This window comes from Vidua chalybeata, chromosome 2 (genome assembly GCF_026979565.1).
Source record: "Vidua chalybeata isolate OUT-0048 chromosome 2, bVidCha1 merged haplotype, whole genome shotgun sequence".
In the NCBI taxonomy this organism is placed as follows: domain Eukaryota; kingdom Metazoa; phylum Chordata; class Aves; order Passeriformes; family Viduidae; genus Vidua; species Vidua chalybeata.
Window position 1 is genome coordinate 80,806,373 of NC_071531.1, and position 18,166 is coordinate 80,824,538.

Below are 18,166 nucleotides of genomic sequence, written 5' to 3' on the forward strand. Positions count from 1 at the left end.
TTCTCTCTGACTGAACTGAGAATATCCATATATTCCTGGATAAATATTCCTAATGACCCTTTCTCCAAGTTCTATACTATTGCATGACCCGTCCTAGGAAACCAAAGTGTATTCTTTATAAACATCTGCATATCCACAACTATAATTTTGGTCAAAATGTAGATGTATTTTTAATTACTGTGCATGTTTTTCAGTTTATTCCTCTAGTACACAAATATCTGATTGGTTCCTACAAAAACAAAGTTCTATAAATTCTGTAAATCTTTGCAAATTTGTAGACTGGCCCAGTTCATAGGCTTTTTTCTCTGGCATCAGCAGCAGGCTAAACTGAAATAAAAAATGGGTCTCTGAGAAAGCATGACAGTGCTGAACACACATTGAATCAGTGCTCAAAACACAAAGCAGGACAGAAGCATAAACGCTCTGGTTTATGTGTTATTAGCATTGGCTTTTTATTGGCTTATTAATCAGAAATGGTTACTCCACACTCCCTTTCATTTCAGAAAAGTCAGAATGCATGTTCATACAAGCAATAAAATAACACGAATTTACAATGTCATTGGCATCCTCAGAGGAGCTCTGGAACCAGGTGAGCATCAGGTGTTTGATGATTTTAATTCCTTATTTCTTTTGTATTTGTTGAAATTGTACTTGTGTTGTAAGAAAGTGTTTTAGATAACCATATGAGTCTTGAGATTTTTTTTAGTAGTTTTTCTGTCCTTCCTATCACACTATTTGTTATTGGCATTCCCAAGAATAGCATTCCCTTTAAAATACAGTGATAGACATAGGAGAATGTATTTTTATAATGCCTGTCACTTTACAGTAGGCTTCCCCTTACATCAGTCATACATTTTGCCTTTGCAAAAATTAACATAATTCAAATTACAGAAAGCCAGTGATGGTTTGGTACATTAACATTATACTATCGATATATTATATTATTGATACATTATACTATTGTAGCAGGTCATACACAACAAAGACTTTTAGATAGAAAATATTATTAAATATTTATTGTCTTTAGTTGCAGACCTTAGTAGAGTAAGTGAATGATTGCAGATTCCCTTTAAAAATAAACTTGTAGCACTGGTAATTAGCTTCATATTTGATTTCATACAAGTAAAGATGCAGTCAAAGGAAATCACAGGTAATCAAGTGCATTTTTAATTATTAATTGATACTGTGTGTTTGTTTCTAGACAGATATATTATTTTAGGTGGTCACAGAGACTCTTGGGTGTTCGGTGGTATTGATCCAACCACTGGTGCCGCTGTTTTGCAAGAAATTGTAAGGAGTTTTGGTAAAATGAAGATGGAAGGTAACTAATTTACTACAGATGCAAAATGATGGATATGGAAAACAGCAGCTTTGAGGATCAGTACTTCCATAAGCTGTTGTATTGATTTATCTTTTCACCTCTACAGAAAGTTTTATTTCTCATTATGGAAGTTGTAGATTCATTGAAGAGATGCATATGTGGCATTGTGTGGTAGTTGGCTGAATTTATTCCCTCGTGAGTGTAACGGTACCCTCTTAGCTGTGCAGAATGAAAATATTGCATTAAGAAGAAATGCCTCTGCAATAATATGTTCCTCTAATGATTTTAGAGAGGATTTTTTTTACTGTTATATCAGTTAAGTGCTGGTTTTAAAGCAATTTCAATTAATTATTGTCAATAGACTTTTAAAGTATAAGTTGAATTTTCAAGTTTAACTATGTAATTACAGGTTGGAGACCTAGGCGAACTATTATTTTTGCTAGCTGGGATGCAGAAGAATTTGGATTATTGGGTTCCACAGAGTGGGCTGAGGTAAATAAAAAGCTGTGTAAAGCAAAGCAAAACTTGAGAGTGTGTTCCAGGTGACTGCAGTACCCAGGATCTATTCCTAAACTGCAATAAAAACCTCCATGGTAAAACTGGAGCACAATAGACTCCTTCAGGTGTTGTGAGGCACTCATGTATTTATATAAATTACCTACCTACCTAGCTTCTTACGACATAAGTGCACTAACTCTTCTAAGATTTAAAAATCTACTTTGATTCAAAGTTATTATCCCACAATGGTCTCTGTGTGGAAATCTATCTCGTCAACCCAGATTGGTCTAACTTTCTATTGAGAAATTCCTTAGTTTCTATAAATTCAAGTTCAGATCCTGAACCTCTGATCCGTAAGCATGCCAAGCCTTTGTACAAAAATCAATCCTACTGGGCATATGAAAGAAGAGGTAATCTGTGAGTGAACAGATCAAAATTCCTGTGAATTCCAGCATTGTAGAGTCTCAGGAGCAGGACAGTCAATTAATTCTGTAGGAGGATCCTTGACTGTATACCTGCCTGAAAGAAGAATATAGGCAAATTCAAACCAAATAAGGCTCTGGGTATTTTTATCTTCCTTTTCCTATTGGGCATGTTATTTTTATCTTCCTTTTCCTGCCTGAGGGAAGAATGTTGGGAAATTCAGAAGTAAGGTTCTGAATACTTACATCTTCCTTTTCCTGTTGGGCATGTTCAGTTCTTAGTGGATTTGTTCAACCCCAATAAGGAATATAGGTCTTACAAGAGTTTTCATTGTTTTGTCTGTAAAATCCAAATTAGAAATAGAGCAGGAAGAAAATCGCCTGATGAAGCACATTTCTGCTAAACTATATCGATTTATTAGTACTAAATAGTTTAACAGTAATGTGTTGTCTTATTCTTCTAATAGAATTTTATTTACAAGTTAATATTTAGCTGTGTGGATAGAGCTTTCAGAATGTATAAAAAATCTTTTTAGTTTAGTTTATTGGCATGTATTTCAGCAAATCACAAAATTACATAGCAAAATGGCACATGTCAGAGGAGGTAACAAACCCAAAAAAATGCTTCCAAACACCAAGGGGATTGCATCACTCCTCTGGTAACAAAAAGCTGAGATTGCTATTTCTTCAGATTTGCACTATTTTTTTCACCCATACACTGTTTGGCTTCCAGTTATAACAATGTCTTCATCTTACTGCTGGTTTATGAAACATGAAGAAAAAGTAATTTAAATTATTTTGAATCATTTACTGAGAATTTTTGAATAGTTGGCATTAAATTTTCATCCCACCTGATCTCCTGAACTCCACTGGTGGCAAAAATATGCTGTATGTAAAACTTTATTTGTGATTTCTTTGTCTGTGTATCTCTACATACATATAGACGCTGTCATGACAAAAAGCACACAATTGTTTTCATTATGAGGAATATGAAACAATGATACTTAAAAGATCAAATTCTCTTGAACAAGTCATTAATAAATTAGAGAGTTTTCTTATGTTCTATTTGTTAAATATTGCTACTGCTGTTCTGTAATGGGTTTTGTGTAATAATTTGGTATATAGTAATCTATCATTCATTATTTCATGAAATGGCAGCTGTATAAGGTTAGAAAATTGTAAGCATATTTGAACATGTCTTTTAAGATTATTTTTTCCTTGCTTCATCTTGGCGGTGTGCATTACTACTCTTTTAAACCTAAATTGGATTCAGTTTCTCTAGAGACATTCCTCACAGCTTACATTCCTCTTCGCTGCAGCTGCCAGATCTGTCATGTATTAAATCTCGAGGAAAACTAACCCATGATATTCACCATCTCCTGTGTAAGAGAAAGAATTCAACTGTGGCAATATCCTTTTGCTACACAGATGATCTCCATTGCTCATAAACAGGAATTTTTTTATGCTGCAAATATTATTTTGCGTATACGCAAGGCCCCATATAAGCAAGTACAGTCTTGCTCCTTCCCATCATATTCTTTTGCAGGATCTCCTCTCCTGTTTTTTTTTTTTAAGACATTAACTTAATTATGTAGTTATCAATCACCAATTAAATTTGTAGTTCACATGACTTAAAAATTATTAGCTGGTTTATAAATTGAATGAATCAAGTAACAATTGCTAACCTAATTAAAATATCTGCCCCAAAGCCAAAATCTTGTGAAATACCATTTACTGATTAGAATATCAATTTCAAACATAATTACCAGTTTGCAAAAAAATAAACAAGATGTCTGTATATATTTATTTAGCATGAAAACAATGCTTAGTGGTCTCAAAATAGTCAGTCAACTGCATTTTAGTAGAAAATTTCAGTGCTTTGACTTATCCCTTTTTGAAATGGAAGATTGTAGATATGGCTTGGTTTATCAGTGTTAAAATTGAGTTCAGTGCTGGGAGCACATATGGAAAACTAGGGATTAAAAGCATGGAGGAATGCTGGCTGACCCCACAGTCACATGTTGCATGTTCAGAAAGTCCAGAAGTGCAGAGCTAAAATGCATGTAATAACCTTATTTTACTGTGTTACAATTCTATTCAGTAATTTTCCTGCTCCATCTTGCTCTTGTGTGATGCAGCAGGCAGCATCTACATTTTGTGGATACTTTCCACAACAAATTAAGTCCCAGAAAGGAGTAATGAATTTCATATGCCCAGATCATTTACCCATCCTCAAACAATATAATTAGTAAGGTACACAGTAGTAATTATCCTGACTGAGATCTTAATGGTAATGCTCTAAAAAACTGTGCACTTGAACATGCTCTTGACTAAATGCCACTAATTGTAAGTAAGAATTATACATTTACAACCCTAGGAAAATGCCAAAGTCCTTCAGGAACGGGCAGTCGCTTACGTCAATGCAGACTCTTCTATAGAAGGTGGGTCTTTTATTTTAACTTTACCTGACTTTACAGGTGTAATTTTTATTAATTCTCTGTGAATTATTTACTGCATGAGATAGGTATTGTGGTGTACAGAATAAGTGTAGCAAATACCAAATTAAGAGGAGAGAGAGAACAATTTTAAGTTTTCATGTTGCTTTCTTTTGCAAGTAGTGCCATCCATGAGCCGCAGTCCACTTGTCTGAGTCCAGAATGTCTCCTCTGGAGGAGTTTATTATTCTGTGCTAATGAACTGAGCATTCTGTATGTTAAACTGTCTCTTAACTGCATTAACTTCGATGTACAATTGTAGTTTTTTATATATGACAGTCTGCTTCTTGTTCTGGTCACAGCTCCAGCTCCTTTCCCTGTGGAATTATAATCTTTTGAGACAATAAATTATTATGATAGTAAAACCTCAGGATTACACTTCGTGGGGGTGGGAGATGCTTTGATGCTTTGAGCCAGTGTGCTCATCTTTGTTGATTGCCAGGAGCAGGGGGTTATATATTTATTACAGCAGGACTTTTAAAAAAAAAAATAAACACTGAATAGTGTTTCACAAAAAAACCTTATCCATCATTATCCGATTTACTGTGTCCTTCAGATTATGAGAAGAATATGTCATTTAGGAATGCTGCTTAGAAACTGGCCTTTTTTTTGAGAAGGCCCAACACTATGATCTATATCACAAAATCCTTCTGAAATTATGCTGCACTTTATTACAGAAAGACCTTTTTTACTGTTTTCTCTGCTGAAATAATAGTCAGAAGAGTCCTGTGAAGCTGCTCTGTATCATAACCTCAGTTACTCAGGGCATTACTCTTCCCATGTCAAATACAACTTATTTAGATTTCTGTGTGTGAATAAAATGGATATCTATAGGCATATTTAAGAACTCTTTTTATTACTGTCAGCTAAAAATTTTGTCTGCCACAAAAGGATTGGAAAGAAAGAAAAGCCAAGCCTAGTTTCTAAATGCTCAGTTAGAGTTGGGGAATAAGGAGGGTTGGAGCTGTTCCTTCATTTATGCTGCCTACATGCTGTGTAAAAAGTAGAGCAGAATTTCACACCTAGAAAATCTCACAAATGAAATAATAGCTTTACAACTGCTTCATATTCTCACCATGGATTGTAACGCATATTTTTTAGTTGGTTTGCAGCCAACATGCTGCTGCCTTAACAATTTTCTTCTAAATCTTGATTATTCAAACATGTCTCTTGCTTTTTGCATTAAAGAAAATGTGAAAGCAAAACAACTGGAAAAGAAGTGTGTAATAAGGAAAAGAACACCATGTTCAGTGCACTGGTTTAAGTATCTTGTACATGTCTCACCCGAGAAGTAAAATCCCCTGTAGACTTATACCATCCATGTACTCTGAAAATTATTTTGTTTATCATCATATGTTCTCCACAGCACTTCTTATACCACTTTTTGGACAGCAAATTTTTTCTGTTTATTGTCCTATAGCAATTAAAAGAAGCAAAGCAAGTCATTGTTTTGAGCACTTCTGTGGCTTGAATTTTCAGTTTTCACATACAGACTCTCCTTGGAAACATCATTAACATTATCTGGTATTTTTTCCATCATCTTACTTTCTGCCTTCTGTTCAAAAGGAAGTGTATGAGTGACAAGAGCTTGTAGCTAATGAGGGATAATTATGCATTCTTTAGAGCTATGGGAAGGCTTAATTACATCACTATGGATGTACTGTAACCAATACATTATTGCCTTGTAGTGGCAGTAGCTTACAAAGTGAGACCATGCAGTCTATTTCTGTATATATTCTGAGGCAAGATCTAAATTCTTGCCTTAGTCAAAAAGTTTATCTAAGAAAGGATTGCAGGGTTTAATCCATTAAGAAGATAATGCCACTAGTACATGAAGGGAAAATTTCCATGTTTTTGTTTTATTCTCAGGTAACTACACATTAAGAGTTGACTGTACCCCTCTTCTCTACAAACTCGTGTATAATCTGACAAAAGAGGTACAGAATCCATCTATTTTTCTGCCTTTCTAAGACTCCAAGTTTATTTGATAAAATTGGACTACTGAATAATACCAGATTTTTTTTTATTGCTGTGCTAGAAGAATCTTGATCCCACCAAAATCAATAGCAAAATATCCCATCAGCAGTACACAGTCCATGCTCACAGTTCCCCAGTATTCTTAAAAGGACTGAAATGTGCCACTGAAATAAGTGGAATCTTATTTGCAATATACAGTAATAATAAAAGCAAAACACTTGAGCAAGATCAATCCTCTAAAGTTATTAACTTTGAAGGAAAATATTTTTGACATTGGCCAGCTACCATTTTCTCTCTGTCTGTTCCTCTGAATCTTCTCCATATCTCACTGAGCCCTGAAATATGTGATAAATTTTGAAGGATTAAGAAGGTTTTTTAATAGGTCTGATGTATGGATTTGCATTATTTCAAGTGGTCTAACTCCTTTACTTTCACCTCTCAGGATACATTATCATAAGGCTAAAAAGTTGTGATCCATTAAAGCATGGAACTTTATTTTCCATATGAGTTAACCAGATTAGGCTCCTGTCATGAGTCATTGCCACCATCCTCAGATGAGGATATGTCTCAATTAACCAAAGATAGCTCTGTCTGACTTAAGCAACACAGGCTCCCTGTAAAGGCATTGGGTAGAAATTGGTGCCTTTAGGATGAATTTGTTTGACCAGATGTGGTTGTGTACCTTTGCATGTACCTAACTCAAACTATTTCCCTCTCTGATATCAAGGGAACTCAGGTCACTTGGTCCAGTGTAAAAATCTGCCCTGTAATGGCACCTGGTAGGATGACTCCAGGTACCAGTCTCCCATCCTGCTATATGCATTCATCCAAAGTTATTTTCAAACACAGTACACTTTTACCACCTGAAATGCCATCACTTAGATCTGGGGAAGTTTATCTACGCTATTCCCATTATTTCCTTTTCTTTTCTACATTTTATTTTCTTATCAATTCTTTTTATCTTAATCTTTCATCCTTGCAGAGGGAAGAAACTGTGCTGCTCAAATATTAGCTCTGACACTTGGCATACTGAAGAGCATTCTTTTTTGTCTATAAGAATTTTTGTATCCTTAGTGTTGCAGGGCCCTTGATAAAATAATTTACTTCCTATCTGCAGTAAGCCACTAACTCAAGAAGACATTTTACTGCAAAAGATAAACAAAGTTACAAAAAAGTGCTCTGGGCTAAAAATAGTACCTAGTTCTTGATCTTAACTATTCAGCTGTTGCTGGTTTGAGTAGAAAACTTCCATTAAAGTACCATTCAAAGTACTTGAGACTGACCTGTAAAAATAAATGTCATATTCACTGTTATTTTAGCTTTTAACAGTAGAAGCATGATGTAAACACTAGAAAACCTGGCAGCCTGATTATGCCTGTCCAAAGGAAAGTTATTTCTGTTCATAGTAAGGTATCCAACATCCAGTTGTCCAACATCCAAAGATCTCTTAGCTCTTCTTGTTTTTTAGTAAGCCAATTCTCACCAGAAAGAAGTGAAGTGTACACATGCAATGTTTTCTTTCAGGGAGTTCTGCATTTCAGTTTGGTCCAGCATACAGATGAGACATTGAGCTGTTGACTGTCTTTTTGGCCCTGCTTTACTGCCAGGGTTTAGACATTTGGTCACCACCAAATAGCGTCTGCAATAGTTCAACTCCAATTCCCCTGTGATTATCAGTGCTTGTTTTGCATTTATACTTAAAGAACTCTTCATCTTCTCTTGAGTTAGCAGGAAGTTTATGCTGATCCTAGATTTGGATCTAAGTCAGGGCAAATATTATGTTTTACTCTGCTCTCACTCTTGTATGAAAAAGCTGACCAATGTTTTTTACTTGACCAGAGCTGTTAGAATAACATCTTTGCCAGAGCATGGAGTGCTTTTGCTCCCATATGTCAGAGTTCAGCTTGCTCTTATTAATGTGCAGTTTTCACTTTAGCCCTAGGACTTGACCAGATTACCCTGAAAATGACAGCAGCCAAGCAGTTATTTCACAAAGTTGTTATTTTCTTGCTAGCTGCTGACAGAATCTCAGAGGTCAGGACTCTTTGCAATTTTAATTTGGAGTCTCTATGTTTTTCAAGGCCGAATTTAAGTCTCAACAATATGGTGGGACTATGTAAGTGTCCATGAACATTTATGCTTTGTATTTTGGAAAAAAAAAAATCCAATCCTCTGCACATCATAACCAATCTTATACTTAAAAGACCTTGTCTATTAAAGGTTATTTAAGTGTAGTTAGAGACCAGGGCTGGAGTCTTGATTTATTTCTACTCTGCCACAGATTTCCTAAGAGCTTTGGTCAACTTATACTCTTTCATAGTTTTGCTGGCAGCATGATGACAGCGCTAATACTTACCTTTTCCATCCTGGTTACAGAACTTTTGGGGTTTTTTTTGAGGTAAGGGTGAGACCTACATTTATACATACAGTGTCCTGCACAATGATTCTCCAGACTTGGTTGAGTCCCCTTGGAGCTGCTACAATATGACTGGTTTGGACCCTTCCTTCTAGCACAGTTCTTTTGTACCTTTCCAACAGAACAAGCAGTCAAATGTTAGGTTTAGCCTTGTTGAGAGAATAGAGCTGCTGTGCAGGGCAAACCTCACTGCAAACAGGCTTGTGGTTGTCATCTCCCCATGCCTGCTGAAAGGAGAGCAAGTTCTAGTTTCTGGAGAAGTCCCATAGTATATATACTCTTGAGTGTACACACACATTCCCCCCTTAGCAGATGAGCTCCAGGTAGCATCCTTTTATCCTGCTCTTTCCTACTGTCTGTGGTTGGTTCCAAGTACCTGTGAGATGCTTTCCTTGTTTGGCAATGCATAAATATGTGTAACAAATGTCAATATTCACTTCCCTGCATGCAGCAACACTGCTGGTTAAGAACAAAGCAGGGAGCTGCAAAGATCTCCTTTGATAATGAATCGAGTTAGAGGTACTTCCAATGAGATTATTATATTTCCCTCTCCAGATTTTAAGCCCTGATGAGGGTTATGAAAATAAATCTCTTTATGAGAGCTGGCTTGAGAAAGATCCCACATCTGAAAATAATAACTATCCCAGGTAAGTTGTTAATATGTTTTGGGGTTTTTTATTCTGGCTACTCACCAGAATTTTTTTAGATGTGCTATTTATGGCAGCAATACAAAACCTTTTAGCACAAGGTGACTCTCTAGCAATATGTTTTATAGTAAAATTTTATTTTATTTTATTATTTTATTTTATTTTATTTTATTTTATTATTTTATTTTATTTTTATTTAATGATGTTGACATTATGAAACTTCACACTTTCTAAAGTCCTTTTTATTAGTAGAAAAGCAATCTGAAAAGCATTCAAAAAAATCAGGGTGGGGAAAGAGTTCAAAACATAGTCTAGTCTCCTACTAGATAAGATAAAATCAAAATTATTAGGATAAGCAAACAGTTGAAAGAAGCTGCTAGAGCAGTAATTAAAAAGCAGTAATTAAAAAACTTGAGATAATTATCTCCTTAATTAATTGTTGAGATAATTAATTCCTTGTTTATACAATGAATGTAAATGTATTACATTACAAATCTATATATGAATGTATTAACACTTCATATTTGAAGGTATTACAACTCCAAAACACTCTTTCCACCTGTGACTCAGGCTAAATCTTATTCACAGTGTGGCGTTACTTACATAAGGTAAACAGAACTGCCCCTTTTTGTGATTTGACAAAAGTCTTCTGCATGTTTCTGGCTCTGCTAAGATGAGTTTCTGGATTCATTAGACTCACTGAGATTTCTTCCTTTTGAAAAAGCTGCCCAATTTGATCTTTCTTAGTTGATGCATATAGTTCCTTGCAGAAATGTACACTAACTTCAGCTGAAACAGAAGAAATTTTTTTTTTTTTTAGCTGCAAAACACTAATTATTCATCAGGCCAGACATATAAACCTAAAACTTAACTTCAAACATAAATATTTGAAAATACTTAGAATGCTACGTCTGTCTACTGCCAGTTCCTTACCCCTGCCACACCACAGCTTCCCATCAGATGGCAGCAGTGGCCCACAGATGCCAAATGCCGCCCGTGCCTTTCGCAGTGGGAATTATTTATCGGTCTTGGATTCTGCTGCAGAATGTGCCAAGTACACAAACACATCTGTCTTTACACATACTGCTGCCCAATTCGTATTAGTTTGGAAATAGATGATTGATGTTTTAAGATGGCAGAGACATGCCTGATATGGCATTTTATGGCTCCTGTGCATAAAGTGTTTGTATTTTTAATGTCATCACTGCCATAATTAGGATTGCTACAATTAAAAGGTCTTCCTAGCAATATTGGATACTGAATCAGAATGTTGGAATAAAATCAGTTAAGTAATTAAGCTTGCCATTCATCTAGTCTCTGATCTTGCTAGTGTCCCTGATGTGCCCTTCAGAAGAACTGACCTCAATTTCTCTGAAAAATCTGCCTTTTGCATAAATTACTACCATACTGTTCAGTAAGTGCTCTCACTAAGATGTTGTCTTTTCTGCATGCAGAATAAATAAACTGGGGTCAGGCAGTGATTTTGAAGCTTACTTCCAGCGACTGGGAATTGCATCAGGCAGAGCTCGTTACACCAAGAACAGGGTAAGTCTGATAGACTGCTTGAAGAAGTTTGATAGTGCTGAGCAGTCATCCTGTTAAAAGCCTTTATTAATAATTAATTAGAAAGCTTCAAAGCATCTTTGACTCATTTGTATATCAGCGATGTTTCTAAATTTAGCAAGAAACCTAAATGTTTGGAGAATAAAACATGTTACAGTGATGTGTATATTCTATAGGATGTCAAGTTCACAGAGAGGTATTTATAGAGTGTGATTGAAGGTGGATAGTTTGTTCCACCATGCTATTAATAGTACCCTTATTATACAAATCTTCCATAGCTGTGTTCAGAAACAGCTACACAAGGTAAAAACGGGCTATGATTGAGGACTTTTGCTATCCAAACTCCAAACTGTTTTCACTTCTGGAGAGGGCAACCTCTGTGCAATGGAACTGAAGGCAGGTCCATGTGGGTAGAGAGAAGGAAACCTGCTCACTTAATCCTGTGCAACAGTCCACGGATTCGGATTAGTTCAAATTTTTAACACCAACACACACAAATGAAGGATATTAAATTGTGTTTTGTAGCAAATAGCTTTTTGATTTGGAAACTAAACAAAACATCAAAGTTGTAAAGGGATCAATACATCTATTAACTGCAGTCAGAATACAGGGCATTGACAAATTTGCTTGCTCTTTTCCAGAAAGCAGACAAATTCAGCAATTATCCTGTTTATCACACTGTGTACGAGACATTTGAGCTAGTGGAAAAATTTTATGACCCCACCTTCACAAAACAGCTAACAATTGCCCAGTTACGAGGCAAACTGGTTTATGAACTGGCAGATTCCCAGGTCATTCCATTCAACTCTAGAGACTACGGAGACGCCTTAAAAGGATACAGCAACAGAATTTATAAATTGGCCAAGAAGCATGAAGAACAGCTGAAACTTCACAAAGTATCATTTGGTGAGTAACAGCTACAGGACTGTGCATTATGTGCATTAATTAGAATCATGCAGGGACATGTTACATTTGTCATAGCTCTGCAAATTAATTCCTTTCTTTCCTGTTTGAATTTTGCCATCGCAGTAATTTTTATTTTTTTCTAAACACAAGTTTAACACATTATTGTCTTGATAAGAGTTATAAGAATTTTCATGCGTATTATTAATTACAGGCATTATTACAATGCTCATGGGCAGTCAAGGACCTCAAATGTAGGACAAAGAGGTATCTCAGCCTGATCTTCCCTTCCTTGCTTAAAAAAGAAAAGTGCTTATGGCAACTGCTTTGAAATTGAGGGACATAGGTGTCCATTCCTCTTAATCCAAAACTTCATCTGACCCTGGGGAGGTCCACCATCTCCCTTAGTGCCTTGTTGCCATTTTTAAGCCACAGGAGCACTTTTCCAGCTCTCCTGCATGAATACATCCATTTGCTGAGCACCTGAGCACATTGTTCTGGACCCCATAAAACAGGTCTAAAGGGACAGAGTGCTCAGGATCCCAGGCTGGGATAGCTTACCACAGTCCTTTTCAGTCTCCTCTTTTTTTCTTCTTTTTTCCTTCTTGCCTTCATCACTCCTTGTGTCTCTGCACCAAAGGGATTTTTCAGTCAGTCCTAATTCACTTGCTATCTGATGAACCCATGATTTAGAGATACAAATCACCTTTTGGAGATGCAGTCCTCATTTGGGGTATGTGAAACACTGTAAGTAACTCAAATTGAACCCACATTTGGGGGAAATTAAAAATTACGTTTGAAATGTCATGTAATGTTTTTGGTGAAAAATTGTTGACTATCATGAAAAGACATCCTTTTTTGTAAAAAGGCCTCTTGAGACAGAGGAAGCATCTTGTGTGATGGATCATCTGGTCTGAGATTCTGTAAAACACCAAGAGTTACTGCAATATGTTCTAGAGTTCACTGCAGCATGTAAGATCAAATCTATTTTTTTTTTTTGCAGTAGTAGAACATCTATCAAAATATCTCTGAAATAATTTATTTTCATTGTTTGAGTTTCTATCTATTTTCAGATTAAAAGCTGCATAAACTACCTCCTGACCAATGCATCTATTCTCATTCCTAGAATCTAGAAGCAATCTTCTATTTTTAACTTTTTTTTTCACCCAAATAACACTGAGACCTCTCCTTAATAACTTTATAAATGTGTCATTTTGACTATTTTTTTACAAGGCATGTTTTTCAGTCTTACCATTTTTTTCATGGCTCTTCTCTGATGCCTGATGAATTTTAAATTATTTCTTGAATGGCGCTATAATTTCTAATTTTTTATTTATTGTATTGCACCAGAGTACAATAAATAACATAGGTAGGTTTTACAATACTGTGAAAATTAAAGTTTATTTCACTCAACATTTTAATAGAATTGCTTATTGTCAACATTGAATGTCAGAAAATTGTTGATTAAGCCTGACTAAATCATATAATTGTCCTTTAAAATAATATTTGCATTTGGATTCACATTTTAGCTGCTCATCTGCAACAATGAAAATGGAACCTTTTTTTCATAAAATTTGTGCTTGTAGTCATATGCTATCAGGAAATAATCTTCTCAAGTGGGGAAAAAAGAAATGTGATGTTTTCTAAAATAACCAACATTGACAACACTGAATAGCTAGTCAACATGAACACAAAGTTTCTTGCATTATTTTTCAGATGGTCTTTTTTATTTTTTTTTTCTGTCTTAAATCCCCTCCTACTCCTTCTGAAATATGATCTGTTGCTGTGATATGGCCATGATGTCAGCAGGGCAGGACTCTGCCTCCTGGAAAACTTAGAGCTCTTGCCACAGGGTTGTGGATTAGTGCGAATTCTCACCCTCACAAGGTGACATGTCCCTCTGAGCTGCAGTCTGTAAACAGCTTGGATACATAAAATCTGTGCCTCCAATTGCACCAACTAAGCAACTGCAATAAGACAAAAATTAAGCAAGTGTAGGCTTGTGATGAATAAATAAGTTTGCTACAAATAGAAGAGCAAACGAGTCTGAGGAACAGCTTTCAATAAGAGTCCTGGGAACAGAAAGCCTGTCACGTGAAATTGGGTGATAAATCTATAAACAGAGAAGGGATAATAGTTGGCAACAGAGGACTGGATTTAGGGTATGATCTAATAGCATGTTCCATCTTCCTGCACAATTGAAGAGAGGATACTCTGGCTTAGCCAAAGTTTTCTGAAACTTGTGGGCAAAATTTAGAAGTTTTAAGCTGTCTTTCTTTCTAATTGAGTTGAGTTTTGGTGGGGCCAGAAGTTGGTGTCATAACATCCACTGTGATTTATTCTAGAAAAATTACTTTCATAAATCCATACTTTTCCCAGGTCTGTATTAAATAGAGCTTTCCACAAGAAAATCATCACAGCTAACACTGCAGGTGTTAAAAGGAAGGCCTGCTGCTTCTCTAACGAAGTTATTCCACATGTCTCAGATGTACTGGGCTGGGACAGGGCAGGAAAAAGCAGCAGCCATTCCTGCCCACCTGCCTGCACACAGTCAGGCAATCCCCTAAGGTCTAATGGCGGTGCTGTGGGACAGCACAGGGAATGTGGCACAGGCACCTCCTGTGCTGCAATTCCAGCGCACAGCAAGCACAGGACTTGGCTGCTTTAACCTGCTGTGTCTGTCCCTGTGTGCCACAACAGCTGTGCCTTTTGTGCCTCACCTCACACTGCTCAGTGCACGTATCACACTCTCCTGTTGTGCTGTGAATGGGACATCTTTCTCCTCGAGTGAAATCCTGCTGTTTTTCCACAGCCTTCTGGAACAGCTGGTATTTCTGATGGAAGTCAGGCTTTTTATACCTGAACACTGCAGTGCATTTGTTAAACAGGAAACTGCAGAGCTCTTTGCAATGACAGCCAGTTTTTTGCTTGCAAGGCAGAAGGAAGATGTATGGTTGTGAAAGCTTTCCCAAGCAGTCAGCTTTACTGTTGGTCTCATTGCAAAAAGTATTTGCTAGTAGTGCAGCTCTTTAAAGTCTGCACTAGGGAAACAAATCAATTATGTAAAAATTACAAAATTAATGCTATTATATTAGCAAGGCAAATGTCATTCTTCTCCCACTGTGCAACTGAAAGGTGTATTTGGCTTAGTGAATGCTATGAAGTTGTTCATGTAGCCTTTCTATTCCTAGATCCTCTTTTTTCTGCTGTGGTGAACTTTTCAAAGGCTGCTGCTGAATTTCACAGAAGACTTGAACAAGTTGACAAGAAAGAGTAAGTCAGAAAAAAAGATTTATATATATGTATACATGTGTGTGTATATATATATGTGTGTGTGTGTGTATTTTATGTCCTGGTTTGCCTTAAGTATGCAAATGGCAGTTCTTTATTTCTTCTACTACACAAGGATTTTCTCTGATTAGTGTAGAACAGAGCTCTGAACCCTGAGACAAGGCAGTATCTTTTAAGATGAATTAGCAGATACTAGAATGTTTCCTGTGACTGACAGTATGAGCTGCAGAGCTTATTACTAGTACCAGGTTGTCATTAAAATTACCGTAATACATGGAAAGGCAGGTAGCAACAAACGTTACGAGTTGGATGCATGCGGGTGCCCCGGGCAGGTCCTGTCGGGGTGCCCGCTGACCCGAGAGGGTCTCTGCTTTGGGCTACACGGCCAACTCCCCCAGGCAACCAGATGCCTGAGCCTGGATGTAGTAGTGGCTGCCTCACCAGGAAAGACGAGAGTGCTCTTCGTGTGGTAATCCAACAGGGTTTATTGAGGGCAGAGGCGAGGGTCCAGGAGCAGCTGTGGAAGGCAGGGAGGGTAGCAGGTACGGCTGACAGGGCAGAAGAACAACCTCCACTGGCAGGAGCCAGGCATGAAGAGCCCTGACCAGGGGCGGGTCCAAGGTATATAACTTGAGGGAGGGTAGGGGGGGACAGGGTACAATCAGACCAATGGGCATGTGGACCAGGGGAGGAGCTGGGATGGGGTGATACACAATTAACCAATAGGGAACAGGGAGGGAGTGGCTGTGAAGGGAAAGCCAATGGGGAGGCTGGTACAGATCTTTCCAGAGCAAGGGAGTAGACTCTGGTTGATAGACAGGTGTATATTTACATTTGGGAGCAAAGGATTCTGAGAAGTTGTAACACTTTCTCTCCCTATTTTCAACAAGGAGTCCTCCCAAGGCATCCCAGTTGCATTGTCTCAACCCCACCTCCCACAGACTGAGATCTCTATTTAGACACCTAGACTTGAACGTTGTAGGTGATGCTAGAATTTGTACTTTCAGTGCACTTCAAAGACAGAGGATGATGCTTGAGAGCTTAAGGCCCCTGAAGGACTCCTGTGCCCTCTGAGTGCAGCGACACATATGGTACCAGTTGTGTTTAGGCAGCTAAATCTCATCATTACTATGTTATGTATAGATTGGAACAGGACTATGGACATTTGGCTTATGGGTGGCCACCAAAATTTAGCTGTCTACATCTGTGTAAATCTCAGTCTTCTTCTTCCCTCTGTTAAGTGACATCTTTCCAGAACCATTTAATACAAAGCAAGTATCTGACTCTCTTAGAAAGTTTCCCATTTTATTTTCCATAGTGTGAAATGTTGTTTTCTAACACAGAAATATCAATTCATTAATACAACATGGATTAAGCATCTCCCTTTGCAAGACCTCACCTTTTCTTGTGAACTGTAGACCACCCTTGTCTTTTTTCTTTTTTTCTGTCAACAAAAAAGAGAAGTGTTTGAAATGAAACTGGGAGGTCATGTTTCCCCGCTGTGTGATGTTTCTCTGTCTCACTCTCCTGCAGTTCAGTTGCTGTGCGCATCATGAACGATCAGCTGATGTTGGTAGAAAGAGCTTTCACTGATCCTCTGGGCTTGCCAGGAAGGAAATTTTACAGGTGAGGCTAAAAGTTTCTTGACCTGCTGTCTAAGGTGACCTGTTTTTGCAGCTGACTGGTCAGTTGAATTGCTGTATGGGTCTCACAGGTATTACAGTTCAACACATTGCTTTAAGTACAATTCAGCGAGTAGTGGACTTTGTTTATAACCCTTAAGGAGAACTCCTTGGCTACACCAGTCTTGTGGGGCCAAATTCCTCTCTTTTGGTTCTTTTTATCAGCTGTGGTTAAACCACAACAGCATTATACTCTGACATTTACTTGCAGATATGCAGTACTACTGCTGTTACAACTTGCTCTTGTGATTGTCTGCAAAGTGAGGACTGAGTGGAGAATGAATGAACTGTATTGAAAAGAAAGGTGAAAAGAGGGTAGAGTGAGGGTCAGTTGAAGAAAGAAGCCAAGAAGGGAAAGCTTGGAGAGAGTTTGGAGAGGGAAGGACCTTTCAGCACAGGATAAAAGGCCTGTGAGCTGTGCTACAGAGCCCCATCTGTCCCAGCTTTGGCTGCTTCTATAGGTGCTCCAAAAAGCTTAAACCACTAACTACTATATCCTTTCTAGAAACCCAGTGCTTTTATTAGGAATACCTGACAAGATGCCAGCTTTCAGTGTCAGGGGTGTAAGTAGCTCACTTTGCTTTCTGTATCCCCCTTTTCCTAACAACTGGATATGTCTGACTCACTAAAGGATGGATTTCACACCATGCCAGAAGTCTTTCAGGCAGGTAGAACTGAGAATCACACTTCCATCCTCATAGGGTAAACTTCCACTCACACTTTGAGAAGAATGAAGTAATTTCTTTCTTGAAATTTTCTTGTTGGGTGTTAGGTATCATTTGGAGCTGTCTGGGTTTTTTTAATCTTAGTTCTTACTTGCTTGTATTTATTAATGTGATTTTAATGTTTCTTTTCATTTGGGAGGACTCTTTCACATAGTGAAAGATACTTCATAGTTAAAATCAATTTAATTGCAGATCTGCAGCTATTAATTATTTAGGAAAAAAAAAA

At 37.3% G+C, this 18,166-nt stretch overlaps 1 protein-coding gene across 1 annotated transcript in view; it reads left to right on the top strand.

Moving 5' to 3' along the window:
- The window catches only part of LOC128783424 (N-acetylated-alpha-linked acidic dipeptidase 2-like), a 31,336-nt gene that overhangs the window by 11,247 nt on the left and 1,923 nt on the right, over positions 1–18,166 (top strand). Inside the window, exons 9-18 of the mRNA XM_053934080.1 lie at positions 504–589; positions 1,202–1,321; positions 1,731–1,813; positions 4,619–4,682; positions 6,606–6,673; positions 9,685–9,776; positions 11,231–11,321; positions 11,981–12,245; positions 15,434–15,515; positions 17,067–17,159. Coding sequence (XP_053790055.1) covers positions 504–589; positions 1,202–1,321; positions 1,731–1,813; positions 4,619–4,682; positions 6,606–6,673; positions 9,685–9,776; positions 11,231–11,321; positions 11,981–12,245; positions 15,434–15,515; positions 17,067–17,159 — 1,044 coding nt within the window. The remainder of the gene's footprint in view (positions 1–503; positions 590–1,201; positions 1,322–1,730; positions 1,814–4,618; positions 4,683–6,605; positions 6,674–9,684; positions 9,777–11,230; positions 11,322–11,980; positions 12,246–15,433; positions 15,516–17,066; positions 17,160–18,166) is intronic.